Source organism: Emydura macquarii, unplaced genomic scaffold (genome assembly GCF_026122565.2).
Source record: "Emydura macquarii macquarii isolate MOO-44397 ecotype Brisbane River unplaced genomic scaffold, CSIRO-AGI_Emac_v2 contig_450, whole genome shotgun sequence".
In the NCBI taxonomy this organism is placed as follows: Eukaryota; Metazoa; Chordata; order Testudines; family Chelidae; genus Emydura; species Emydura macquarii.
Genome location: NW_027130587.1, coordinates 4,645,679 through 4,659,038, shown reverse-complemented (window position 1 = coordinate 4,659,038; position 13,360 = coordinate 4,645,679). Strand labels below are relative to the sequence as shown.

Below are 13,360 nucleotides of genomic sequence, written 5' to 3'. Positions count from 1 at the left end.
CAGCTGCAGTGATGAAGAAATGGGGAGATGCCCCATAGGGCAATCAGACTGTCCGATGAGCACCTAGGTATCAAACACTGCAGAGGGACTGGATGGGTTTCAGTGGATTAGTAATGACACTGTATGTAGCACCTTTCATCTCCAACCTGCTTGTGACGAAAGTTGACTGGGGCAGTTCCAGGGCTTGGGGGAAATGAATTGTTCTCTGTTCAGCTCCGAGGAGAGGGGTGTCCACATCATGGAAACCACCATCACAACTGGCACAAACTGCCCCCCTTTCTGGCAGTCTTAGCAGAAGGCCCAAGGGCTGAATGAGTTGTGGAGCCCAACAGCAGTCAGCTGGTCAGTCAGTGGGAGGGGGCTGGGGGTGTGTCTTGCTCCTGCCTGGACTGTGGCTGTCAAGACTTCAAGCTCTGGTATTGTCAGCCATTTGGGAACTCTGCCAGCACTACGCTCACACCCTTTTTAAAATCAGTTTTGGAAAACAGACCAACATGATGCATCAACCAGTGTGATTTCTAGGTCAGCCTCGGAGGAGCTAAAGGAGTCATGTAAACATAGAAGGGGCTGAACCAGAAACCCAGCTCCACATTCTCTGTCATTTTGGGCAGCAGGGGAGGTGGTTTCATAGCTAGATCCAGATTTTGTAAATGATCCTTAAATGTAGAGCTGACCCAAAGCTCTTGCCCCTGCACATCCCTTGCCCCTTTAGGCCATTTGAAATCTGGATCCAGATTCTGCAGCTTCAGCCAACCTTAGTATAAAATACAAAAAGGCTTATACCCTTCGTCCATTGCACCTGACCTTTAGTAGCTAATTATGGCCTGCACTTAGTCAGAGTGAATGTCATGCCATTTCTGTAGGGACACAGCTGGCTGACAAGAAATTTGGCTTGCATGTGAAGCTTGTGTTCCAGCTGGGCTCTGTATTGACTCCTGGTTCTTGATTTCCAGCTGTTGCAATGGCTAAAAAGTCACTCAGGTTTACAACCGCCCCATTGGTACAAGACTGGTGCTTGCAAAGGCTGTGAAAGGGGTTCTGCCTGGTACAGGCTCACCTGCAGTGAGCTACCTAAACGCCTTCTTCCTCTCACAGATTTCCTGCGTTGTTGGAAGCAGCACCCCTCAAGCCACCCTCATCCATCACTGTCTGTGCACAAAAGCCTGGGAGGTGTCGCAGGGAGCACTGGTTAATTACTAAAGTGACACAAACAGATGGTGCAAGCAGCAACACACAGAGGTGCTAGGAAGTACAGTGCTGCTTACATTGCTACTGAGGGAGAAATTTGGCATGGGCAGGCGTGCTGGTGCTGAATGCACTGAATTCAATCGCACAGCCTCTGCAGAGCGGGCGTGCACAACCATAAGCAGCCACGATATACAGCCAGAATGTGATCTACTTTGCAAACCGCTGAGGCCAACTCTCTTTGGTATGTCTTGCAGGGCTCTGGGGACCATATTCAGCTCAACGGTGCTACTTGAGGGTAGGAGATTGCTCTGGTTGGGTTATAATAAAACAACCAAACAAACCCAGCTTTGAAAGAGCATGAGAGTGAGTAGGTCGATCTAGGGGTTCGAGCACAGGACGGCGACTTGGGAACAACTGAGTTCCGATCCCAGCTCTGCCCCTCTATCCTGTTGTAGGTTTGGGCAAGTCACTTAAACATTCTGTGCCTTAGAGCTGTGCCGTGGGGGTAATCCTACTTACCCTGTTGAGGGTTAATGAGATAATATTAAAGGTGCTTTGGATGCAAAGGGTACTATATGACTGATGATCATCATTCTTAAAACGCCAGTGCTTTGTAATACCTCAGGGAAAAGAAAAAGCACCATAGAGCACTTTTTCAGCTGTATAGCTTCATGTACTTTACATAATGTGTGTATGTCTCTACTTTCTTCAGCTGTGGCTACTACCATTTTCTGCCCTTGCCGACACAGGTGCGGTTGTATTGGTGGAAGCAATAGTGAGAAGTATGCTGTAGACAGGGTGTGATGCTGTATGGATTAAGAATGACCATTTATAATATTACTGATACCAGTGTTACAGAACTGCAATAAACATATAGGATATGCCATGCAAGCTACCGAGGGAAAAGTCATGATCCACTAAGCGTGATAAGCATGTTTATACGTATGTATGTTTTGTGCTATGAGGTCTAAATATGTCTGGCATATTTGTATTTCAAACTTCTGCTGTGTTTCTGGGTGACACCCTCAGACAGGATGGTGGCAGCACTAAGCCTACTTAATGGCCCATCCAGGGAACTCACGTACAATGAATCCAATGAAACCGGGGGCTGCACCTTATGAGTCACCAGGACATGTAGGAACATGCCTATGGACAGGGGACTCTGAGGCTTTTCCATGCCATGTGCTGTGGGGCTGTGTTTGGGACAAAGGAAGCAGAAGCCTCATGGCTGAAACTATAAAATGCAGCTGCACCATCTCCAACTTGTCTTCATTCCTGCTTCCTTCCTATCTCTGGATCAACTATTCTACACCTGAAGTTGTGAAACAAAGGACTGAGACCCAGCCAGGTATTGGATGTACTCAAGAGGAGCCTGCAAACTCCCCAATTCTGCTGAGAATATGATATATATGAACTTTGAATTTCAATTTGTATGCATCTGATTGCTTTGACCATTTAACATCTCTCTTCTTGTTTGTTTTTTTCCTTTTATAACATACCTTTAGTTTTAGTTACTAAAGGATTGGCTGCCAGTGTTGTATTTTGGATAAGATCCAAACTTACATTGATCTGGTAATGTTGCTGATCTTTTGGGGATGAGGAGAACATTTTGGTAAAGGGAATAGAGTTTTAAATAACTTATTCTTTACTGATTGGGAGCCAGAAGCTGAAATGCAATAAAGGGGGCTGTGCATTTCTTGTTGCAGCTTCTTGATAACCAGCTTGGGAAATCAGGAACACTGTCTGTGACTGGTCAAGGAATCTAACTTCAGTGTTACCCACCAGTTCTGGGAGAATCTGCTCTGCCCTTGGCATTGTCAGGTGGGCTACCGTAGGCACGGACGGTCACACAAGGCCCCAGCATTTAAACAACTATGTAGTTTTTACCAGCTTGACTAGACTGGCTCTGAGCCAGATGAACAGTTGGGGTTTAGGCATGGCTTAAAGGGCTGTGAGGGGCATGAACCATCTATCCTTCCAGCTTCCTCAGATCCCTTCCATACCACTGCTGGATCAATCTGGATCAGCTCTGGTATTAAGCTGTGTTCCTGCCAGGACATTGCCTAGGGTGTGTGCACAACAGGGGCAGGGCTACAGTTGCTGTGTTGTAGCACTGGGTGCAGACACTCCACCCAGGGAAGGGGTTTTTCGGCGGTTGCAGTAAATCCAGCCCCGTGCTAGCTAGGCCGCGGGGAGGATTCTTCGGGAGCCCGAGCTGTGCCCACGGCGGAAGAGGTGAGCTTAGCTCACGCTAACATTGAGGTAGAGCCCAGGTGCCGCCTTGATTTTGAGGGGACGACTCCACATCTTGGAAGCCGGCTTGCAGCCTCCCTGAAACGCCCTGCAGCTGGGGCTGGGCGCAGGGCAGCAGTGGACAGTCCCCAGGGTACCACTAACCTCAGCCCCTTCCCCAGCTCCCCTGCACTAATAAACCAGCGGGTAGGGCCAAGTCCTGACAGGCAACCCGACAAAAACAAAGCTGGGCGCGCCAACGGCCCTACAATAACAAACCAGTCCCCAGGGGTGGATAAGGAGCCAGCTCTCCCAGGCGACCCTACAATAACAACAGAGAGAGGGGCCGCGCTCTGGCACGCGACGTGACGCCCGCGCTCACGGAGAGACAGAACCCGCGCGCGCCTCGCTCTGACTAGCGACGGGCTCATTAACATACAGCGGGCTCGCGAGCAAGCCGCCTGACCTGGTGCATATTCATGTATGCTAATGAGCGGCGGCCTGTCGCCGCCATGACGTCATCAAGAGGGACCGGCGGGCCCCCCAGGGCAGGCCCAGGCGCTGCCGGCGGAGGCCGGAGATGTCGGCGCCCTCGGCCCCGCGGCCGCCCCGGCCCCGCAAGGAGCCGCAGCCGCTGGTCATCCCCCGGAGCGCGGCCGAGGAGCAGCGGCTGCGGCTGGAGCGGCTCATGAAGAATCCGGTGAGCCCGGCCCGCCTGCCCCGGGACTGGTTCCGCCCGCTGCTGCCCCCCCAGTCTCAGGCCTGGGGCACCCTGACCCGACCCGACCCGCTGCGGGGCCGGGGGCCCGGACCAGCCCCCCGTGGAACTGATCCCCCCTGCCCGGGGTATCCCAGCCCCCCCTTCCCTGCCCGACTCACCCCCCTCCCAGTGCTGGGGGTTTGGACCCCCACTCCCCCCCCCCATCTCAGTGCTGGGACACCCTGCCCCGCTGACCCCCTCTCTGCCCTGGGGCACCCCAACCCCTTCCCTGGCCTGGAGGCCCAAACCGAACCCCCTGGGAACCAGTCTCCTGCAGAACTGACCTCGGTCCTTGTGCTGGGGGCCTGGACCAAACATCCCCTCCCCCCCTCTCCCCGCCGGGACTGATCATCCCTTGTGCTGGGGACTCCCCAATCTCCCCCTCCAAGGAGACTGATCACCTATGCTCCTGTGCTTGGGACAGCCTGATCCTTCCCCTCCCTCCCCCCCGGGGGGGACTGATTCCCCCACACCTCCTGTTGGGGAGATACTGTAACCCTCCAATCTGTGTGCTGGGAGGAAATCCCAAATTCAGCATGTGTGGTGGTGGGGGCAGTGGCACTGACCTCCAGTTCCCATTCTGGGGGTATACCCGGACTCCTGTCCCTTGGGGCCACTGACCCCCAGTTCTTGTGCTGGGGGAGAATAGCTAGCCCAGTTCTACCTCTGCTCGGGTCTGTGCTGACATGCAGAGATTCCACCAGTGGGTGTATATCAACTTTCCATAGTGCATTAAAATTTCAGTCTCCGCCCAAAGGAAATATTGATGGTTGGTTTGTTTCTCATTGTAGGATAAGACTGTTCCGATTCCTGAAAAACTAAATGAATGGGCACCCCGCCCTCCCCCAGAATTTGTGAGAGATGTTATGGGTAAGGGCGCTATTCTTCAAATAACTATCAATCGAATGGCCAAGTACTAGCTGAATGTGTAATAAAGCGGGGGGAAGGGGGGAGGAAGCTTTTCCACTGTCTACTCCTGTTAAGAAAAGCAACCTGGAATGTGCTTTTGGTGGCATTTTTCCAAGGTGTCTTTTTATTAGTCTACATTGGGGCTGTTTATTTTCAGAGTGTGATGTGAACAGCACCTAAGCATCTCCAGAAAGCTTGTCTGCATTTCTGACCGTGTGGGTAGAGGCAAAGTGCTGCTGTATTGATAGCAAGTAGTAACGCGGTCCTTCTCTAGGATCTCAAAGTGCTTCGGGGATGCTAATTCAAACTTCACAGCCCCTTCTGTGAGTGTATTATCCCTGTCCTCAGAAGGTGGGAAACTGAGGCACATAATGAACTTCTGAGCCAGGATCAACCTGGATTTCTTGACGCTTAGACTTGAGCCTTAAACACAAGGCCACCCTCTGTTCTGGGACCGTGTCTCTGTTAAGTACTTTGCTGAATTGGGGCCTTAAAGAGGTTGTTTAGCAATCAAAGGGAAGGGACGGATCCTGTAGGTGAAACCCCAGTGGGAGTTTGGGGAGCAGGTTGGTGCCAGAAAGAGGGATCCCTGAAGATCATCTTTTTAAAAAAAAAAGGTGGGGGGGGTATTGGGGGGAAGCCAACTATATCTATAATATCATCATTGCCTTAAAAGGATGCGTGGGGAGCAGAATACAAAAGGTTTCATTACCACTGTATTTGCTCTACCTCCCTGACTTCACACAAGACATAGTAATGTGTGTAGAAAGGAGGCCGGAGGGAGATGGTCTGTATGTGCATAGCAGGGCAGGATGCACCACATTGCCCAGGCAGCATACCTTTACCTAGAGCAGAGTGGGAGGCGACTTCTGTCTCCATGGCCCATTCCGTTCTTAGAGACTCAACTGAGATTGACGGCAAGAGGTCTAGTGAATGAACGACGGTGGTGCTGATTTTGTGACACAGGCTGCTGACCAGTAGAAACTGGATTGAACCACCGGTATCTCATAGCTCACTCTGGCTTTCAAACTCTGTTGACTTGGGCTGGGTAAAAATCAGCGACAAACACCTTGTGCTGTTGCCAGCTTGTGATGGTCTTTACTTCCCACAATACCTTGGTTGGCTGTATCCCAGAGGTATTCATTTGGGAGCGTCTTCGTTGGTCTATGTTACACGCCCAGACCTAGGACCTTTTTAAAACTGGAGTTTTGTTAAACTCAGAACTCCAAACACAAGCCCCACACAAGCTCCACGGCTGCTGAGTGCTTTCAGAGTACACCAGACACTGTTGCTGCACCCTGTGCCGTTCATTTTGATCTCCTCAGCAGATGTCCGTGCTTAAAGGGCAGAGTTTAGGTAAATCTAACTCTGACATTCCCTAAGGAGTGCTGTGTGTACAGTACTAAGAGTAGCAGACTGTCTAACGATCCCTGTGTCATTGGCAGGTTCTAGTGCTGGAGCAGGCAGTGGGGAATTCCACGTGTATCGACATCTTCGCCGGCGAGAGTACCAGAGGCAGGATTTCATGGATGCCATGGCTGAGAAGGTAAGCGGGCCCTTTATTGCAGTCAGTTGCCAGATTACTCCGTGTTCACTGCATTGTTTTCCTAAAAGTGTGTGAAATCAGATTAACTTCAAACTGTCTGTTTTTCCTAATATGGGATATATGGAGCCCTGGAAAACCAGCATTAATAAATTTGGCTGTTTGCATCAGACATCTGCCATCCTGTCTCTGTACTGGATGACACTGCTGGAGGTGGACTAAGCCAGAGTGCTTATGCCCCCGTCCCCAAATATGACTAAAAATGCTTTAAAAATCAATAGAAACATGAGTAGATTCTTCCATGCCAATAAAGTGAGTGGCGTTGCTTATGCTTCCTTGGTTAACAGCCCTCAACTTGCCAAGACAGCCTCAAAACAAGTACTTTTATACAGTCAGGGATCAAAAATTGCACACTCCTGGACTTGCTCTTAAGTTCTGGACCAGGGATACATGAGCACCGCTCTCTCAACAATTTTTGTCCCTCAATTGATTCCTTCTCTCAGCAAAGCTTTCAGAGTCACTTGATTCGTATGTTGCTGCTATCTTCCATGGTTTTGCTATATAACTTTACAGGGCCAAATCCTCAAGTTCTTGCTGCCATTGATGTTGATTAGGTCTCCCCCTCCCACCCCCTTTTCCTCCATCCCTCCCAATTAAGGATCTTGGAATTTGGCCCATGTTAAATTTTACATAGAACATTTTTCTTATCAATACATGCTTTTTCATGTAAAAAGGCATTCACACCAAACCTGCTGGCAGATCTCCCCAACGTGTTTGCTCAGAGACTTCTTCCTATATAGAGAAATGATTTATATAATGAATCATATTTTGCTTAAATTGTAACCAAAATGTCATATGATCAATTACAGCAAAAACTGGATGACGAATACCAGAAGAAATTGGAGAAGAATAAGATGATTGCAGAGGAGCAGACAGCGAAACGCAGAAGAAAACGGTGAGGGCAAATTGTTCCCAGGAGACTGAACATAGAAACTCTAATGCTTTATGTCCTGCCTATAGCTACGTACTTTGGCTAAATGCTGTCTTCCACTGTCCAAATCTTTCAGCTGGCTACAGAGATCAGTTTCAAAAGTGTCACCATTAAAAGTTTCTTAAGTGAGTGTCTGTAGCTCTTGGAGCCAAGAACTTTAAGTTCAGAAAATCTTTGTGCATCTTGGGTATTTGGAGGAATATGAGCCAGCAGAAAAAAGCTGATGACTTTGTAGATCAGTATCCCATATAAATTCAACTCATAGTTTTGTTTGGACACTCAAAAAGACTACAGATCAGATTTACTACTTGCATTCATGTGTGAACCGCAAAAATTTAGAACACCCTGCCTGTGCTCTACTGAGAGTTCAAGGTGTGACCCAGTTAATTTAGATACCCCTACTCTTTCTCTGCCAAGGGCTTGGGGTATAAGGCACCTACCCTTACCCATGGGGCTCAGGAAAATCCTGGTCAATTTAAGTATCTGCCCTTACCCACAGGGCTCGAGGCTCTCTGGGTCTGCAGGACCTTTTCCCAATGAAAGAGCCTCACACAGCTGTGCTCTAAATATCTATTCATTAGCAGCACACACAGGATACACATGCCAAGCAAATCTGTTATTCTCACCGCTCTCAATATACAGCCAAACTAGACCTGATGACCAGTCAAGAGTCACTCATCTGCGGTTGCCAGTGATGCCTCTGACATCACTGTCGTGCAGAAGGGTAAGCGTTCTAGCAGTTTGATGTTGAACTGCAGTCCAGCGATGGTTCCCAAAGAGCATTGTTTTCCATTTACACTCTATAGGTAAAACTAGTGACCTCCTTTAACTCTACTAAACCGATCACATTATCCAGTACCCCTAGGTAATGCAAAACTTAACGAGTCACGCGCTGGCACCTATGTTTTCTCCTCCCTGCTCAAAACCTATTTATGATCATCTTTGTTTGTGCAGATGATCAGCATAAATTCACTGGTCAGAGTTTATTTTATTTAATTTACCATTAGCTGGGTCTTTCTGTATTCTCCCTTTACAACTGTTGGGTTTATAACTCTTGCTGGGGCATTCCTGAGGTGGGGGCGCTTTACCAGCAGTGGAGCATTTTTTCTTAATTTTAGTGGTGAGATCCCGGAGCTTCACCCAAGGCTGGTCACAGCTAGTTTATTATAGGAGTGAGTTAAGTCTCAGGCATGACTATTTAAGTCAACAGTGCTGTGCTGTTTTATACCAATGGTGAATTTAGCCCTGAAAACATACCTCATATATGGAACCTCTGATTAACATGAAATGTTTAAAACCCACATTATAACCGACTCATCCATCAGCATGTATGGGATTGACACAGATAAACTCCTGTTAACAAGAATACTCCTGGCATTGTATTGGAATGCTGGAAGCCTGTGAATTCGACAATATTTGTTTAGTACAGTATCTTTTTAAAACACCAGGGCAACCTAAAGGACTGAATGTTCAGAGGTGTTGAGGCCCCGTAGCTTCCATTCAGTACCACTGGAGACCAGTTTTCAGGTTTCTCATGACAGAAAACTGCTACCAGCTTTTGAAAGGTCTGTGAAATTACTTGTTGGTCTTGGTTAACGTATCTGAGCACAAGTATCCACATCACAAACAGCCTTGCCACTCTTGACTCTAATTGGTATCTTGTTAGCATTCTTGACATACGGGCCAAGTAGAGAATGAGCCATGGAGACTGAAATTCCCTCCTACGCTTAGAGGTGCTCCATTAGGTTAGGGCTGAAGCACGTTTATGGGGAGATGAGTTTGTAATTTATCCATATACTTAGGAGATGATTTCAAGCTAAAATCTTTATATATAAAAATTCTTGTTACTGATAAAACCTTCTAATTTTTAATGTTCATCTTTAATAAACTGACTTCACCATTCTGTTTGCTTTTTGGGCTTTTTACCTTGGACAATGAAAATAGACTAGTCACATTCACTTTTGTTTTGTGTCTGTTCCATTTTCAGGTTCTCCTCTAATAGCATTTGGGTTGCAAGTCCTGCAGGGAAATAGCTAAAAAAGAAAGTTTCAGTTGGAATAAAAACAACTTGGGAACGTTTCTGTTGGTGTTGTTTTGTCAATCTTCATTTTCCTAAATGTAAATTTGAGGCCAGATTTGACCTGAATTTGTCCGTTAAGATCCAAGTTTCAAACCTGGCAGCAACACATCATTTAACACATTCAAATAGTGCAAATTCAAGCATTTTAATCTTTTTGCACATCACAAGTGTTCTTGTTTTACAGCCAGAAGTTAAAAGAGAAGAAGCTGATGGCTAAGAAAAGTAAACTTGAGCAAAAGACGCATCAAGAAGGTCAGTGGAATCGAGTTTTCCCCTTTCTGTGGGCTCAGTTCTATTCTCCAATACAAGGGCAATAGCTGATTTTGTATCACTCCTGAGCCTGCGGTTTGTGCCTGTGTGATGGAGGACAAGATAGTCTGGTAAAGTTGAAATTTCAGTATCATTTTCAAAAGCCGCATTGAAATTCACTTTGGAGGTAGCCTGGTAAATCGCCCGGGGTATATCTGTGCACCAGCTGGGAGTGTGCGTCCCAGCCTGGACAGAGAGACATGCTAGGTACATTCAAGCTAGTGTACTGACAGAAGTAGTGTGGACATAGCAGTACCGGCTACCACCAAAGTACGGACCAAGGGGTTTGGGCAAGCTTATACTTTGGCAGATAGCCCATGCCATTACCTGTGCTGCAGTGTCCACACTGCTATTTTTAGCATGCTAGCTTGAGCAGAATTAGTGAGTCTGTCTGTCTGGGCTGGGAAGAAGCCTCCCAGCTGCAATGTAGACATGCCCTCTGGTGAAAACGTTACCCTTCATTCAGAATAGCGCTAACAAACAGGTTTCGTTTGCTCCTTAACTGTCGCAAATGTTCCTGTTTTCCTAAGGTGATGCAGTTGCAGATATTTTGGCTCGGTCAAATTGAGAACTTGAAGAGCATTTTACAAAAGACATTTTTTAAAAAGAAATCAGACTACATAAAAATAGTCTTACACATGGAGGAGAGAACAGAAAAATTAGAACCACACACTGTTTGACCAGCAAGAAACTTGAGTTATGGTACTGCATGTAAGAGAGTGATCTATTCCATTGCCATCAGTATTCCACCGATAGAAATCCAGAATTCTGTATCTGTTCTATTTATATCTGGAACTTTAGATATTTCAGTAAGATGAGGATCAAACACATGTTGACGAGATAGCTTCAGTGAGAGCATTATATCTCAGTTTTCTTAGCAATTACTGCACTTTGTGGCTTTGAATTATGATTCCACAGGAAGTCTTTGAGCGCTGTAGCAATACTGTGACAGGTGTGTTCGATGTTTGAGTTGGCTGGCATTTCCAGCTTACTTTGACTTTATTTATATTTCTGCTTTTAAAACACAAATCTATTTGAACCGGACATTTGCCAGCCTTTGACCTGTTATACAGTGGATTTGGTCCCATGTTGTCAGTTCTTTAGTTTGCTGTGGAGCTTGGTCATGATGGGAATGTAAATTTCAGAGTTTATTTTGACTAGTGTCATATTTAAAATTATGTACTGGAATTGATGCATCAGGGACTGGTGATGTCATGTGGAGCCTTTCACATCTAGATTGTTAGTCTGAACTAGCATCACAGTGAATGGCAGTAACTGGCAAGCTTCTTGGAAATCTCACCAGAGATCACGCTCTCCTCTGTCTTCTAGAAAGAGCCCTGCCAAGGCAAGGTTGCAGCATATTGGTTGGATTGGGTAGGAAAGCTTTTATCTTGTTCACTGAATAAATAGGACTTCAACCTCCAGGACTGTGAATCTAGCACCTCTCACCTTCATTTTTTTAAAAAAATTAAATAAATAAATAAAGCATGGTGCCTAATATCAAGTGACATTACACAGCTTCGCCACTTGGTGGCATCAAACTACTTTAAAAAATAAATGCTGCGTCCAAGGACTGGCACCTGGGCTGAGTACTGTTGTGTCCCAAACCAATTAAGGTGCTGGAGAGGGCAATAGGAGGGATTTTGGATCAAGGTCCCTATCCAATCAGACTTCCAAAGTTCATCGTTGTGGTCTGGATAAACAGTTCCAGGTTTGGTCTTCTCTAACAGGTTGAAACTTGGGAAGCTTTTCATGAACCTGGTTTGCAACACATACCCCAAAGAGCTCTGTGTGCTTCTAAGCAAGGCCAAACCCGTCAGTGGGTTGCAGATCCCAGCACAGCTATAAAATAGCTGTGATCTTGAATGGACATACTGGAGTTACCTAGTGGTACAAAGGGTGGTAGTAATAACTGGGAGCAATGGGATAAAATTAAGAAAATAAAGACGTTGTCTGAATATTGGGGGAAGGAGTATTCCAGACAGGGAGATTTTTTTTTGTTGCTCTCATCCTTTCACTTGGGAACATATCACATGGGGCCTTTAAAATTAACTGGACAAAATGTTGGTAAACACATGGTAGGGAGCAAACCTGCAGTGACCCCTTAGGAATGGACAAGGTAGGTAACCTAATACAATTTTATTTTCTCATTTGTGAGGTTAATTTGCTGTTTAGTGCATTGGCTTGCATTCCTTGTTACATTCTGTTTACCCTTTTAGAGTCTGACCATTCTCAAGAGCAAGAGACCAGTGATGAAGAAGATGAGGATACCAAGAAGGAGGAAGGGAAGGAAGATGATGCAGAAGAGCCCAGCTTTGTGATGGGAAGATGATAATGCAGTGGCAGCTGGAAACAATGTTCATTGCTTTATGTTCAGGAACATGGAATCTTTCATCTCAGCTGGGCAGAACCCATTAGCATATGTTGTACCTGCTTGACAGTGGAGGAGTGACCTTCACATATGAGTCCCAAAGGCTTTTGGTAGAGAGCTGCCAAATAAGAATATTTTCATAACTGCTTGTATAACTGCTGTGCAGTCTGCTATAAGGTTGCTCTAATGAGACAGCCACAAGCCTGTGTTACCCTAGAGTTCTTTCTAGCATGGCCCAAATTGTTTTCTGTCTGAGATCTAAAACATATCCATCAACATTTAGGGCAAATTCTGCCCTGAAAGCTATGTACACAACTTCTATTGAAATCAGTAGGAATGGGAGGCATGAATCTGAGGGCAGAATCAAGCCTGAAGTAAAGATTGGTCTGGGCCCAAACTTCCCCACACTGTGAGTGTTTTCGATTTGGGGTTTTGCATTGGGCCCATTTCTAACGGGAATGAATCCGCTTCTGTTGCTAGACAGGTGTGCTAGATATTTAAACAGAGGATCCCTTTTTTTTATTGCTCAGATGTGCCCTACCACTTTCTTTTAAATTTTTCTATTAATAAAAAGGGAATGTCTGATTTCTTGTCTGTGCTTATTTGAATGTGATTTAACTAAAATGAAGAACCTCTTGAATGCTGATTTTAAAGCTAGACTGAGGAGTTTTTAAAGAGCATGAACAGTACTTTAAGTTTCAGCAAGAGGGTGGAGGAAAGCGTGTGAAATTCCAGGCAATCCAGAGTTAAAGTAAAGGAGAAGTACTCAACACTGTCTGGCAATGCTGTCCAGCCACTGGCACTTAAGGCAACGTGGAGAAAACAGATTTGAGACTGTACAAAGCTGCTGTGTTTACTGTGCCTTTAGTTTTCTGATAGGAGGAACTTTTTATTCTAATTTTTCCAAGTAGGTCTGTAAACACCACAGAGCCAGTCATTTCTGAAGGGGGAGCAGCCTCTCTATGATGCTTTGAACC

At 46.3% G+C, this 13,360-nt stretch overlaps 1 protein-coding gene across 1 annotated transcript; it reads left to right on the top strand.

The window, feature by feature from the left end:
- The first annotated feature begins 3,959 nt into the window (after positions 1-3,959).
- Positions 3,960-12,968, top strand: PRKRIP1 (PRKR interacting protein 1). Its single transcript, XM_067537829.1, has 6 exons — positions 3,960-4,120; positions 4,972-5,050; positions 6,535-6,635; positions 7,502-7,587; positions 9,888-9,955; positions 12,232-12,968. The coding sequence occupies exons 1-6, from the start codon at positions 4,001-4,003 to the stop codon at positions 12,342-12,344; spliced, it is 567 nt and encodes a 188-aa protein (XP_067393930.1). The 5' UTR covers positions 3,960-4,000; the 3' UTR covers positions 12,345-12,968.
- Positions 12,969-13,360: the final 392 nt, after the last annotated feature.

Coding starts and splice junctions, on each gene's coding strand:
- PRKRIP1 (XM_067537829.1), top strand. CDS start 4,001: ATGTCGGCGCCCTCGGCCCCGCGGCCGCCCCGGCCCCGCAAGGAGCCG. Junction 4,121..4,971: donor AGCGGCTCATGAAGAATCCG/GTGAGCCCGGCC, acceptor TTCTCATTGTAG/GATAAGACTGTTCCGATTCC. Junction 9,956..12,231: donor GCAAAAGACGCATCAAGAAG/GTCAGTGGAATC, acceptor TTACCCTTTTAG/AGTCTGACCATTCTCAAGAG.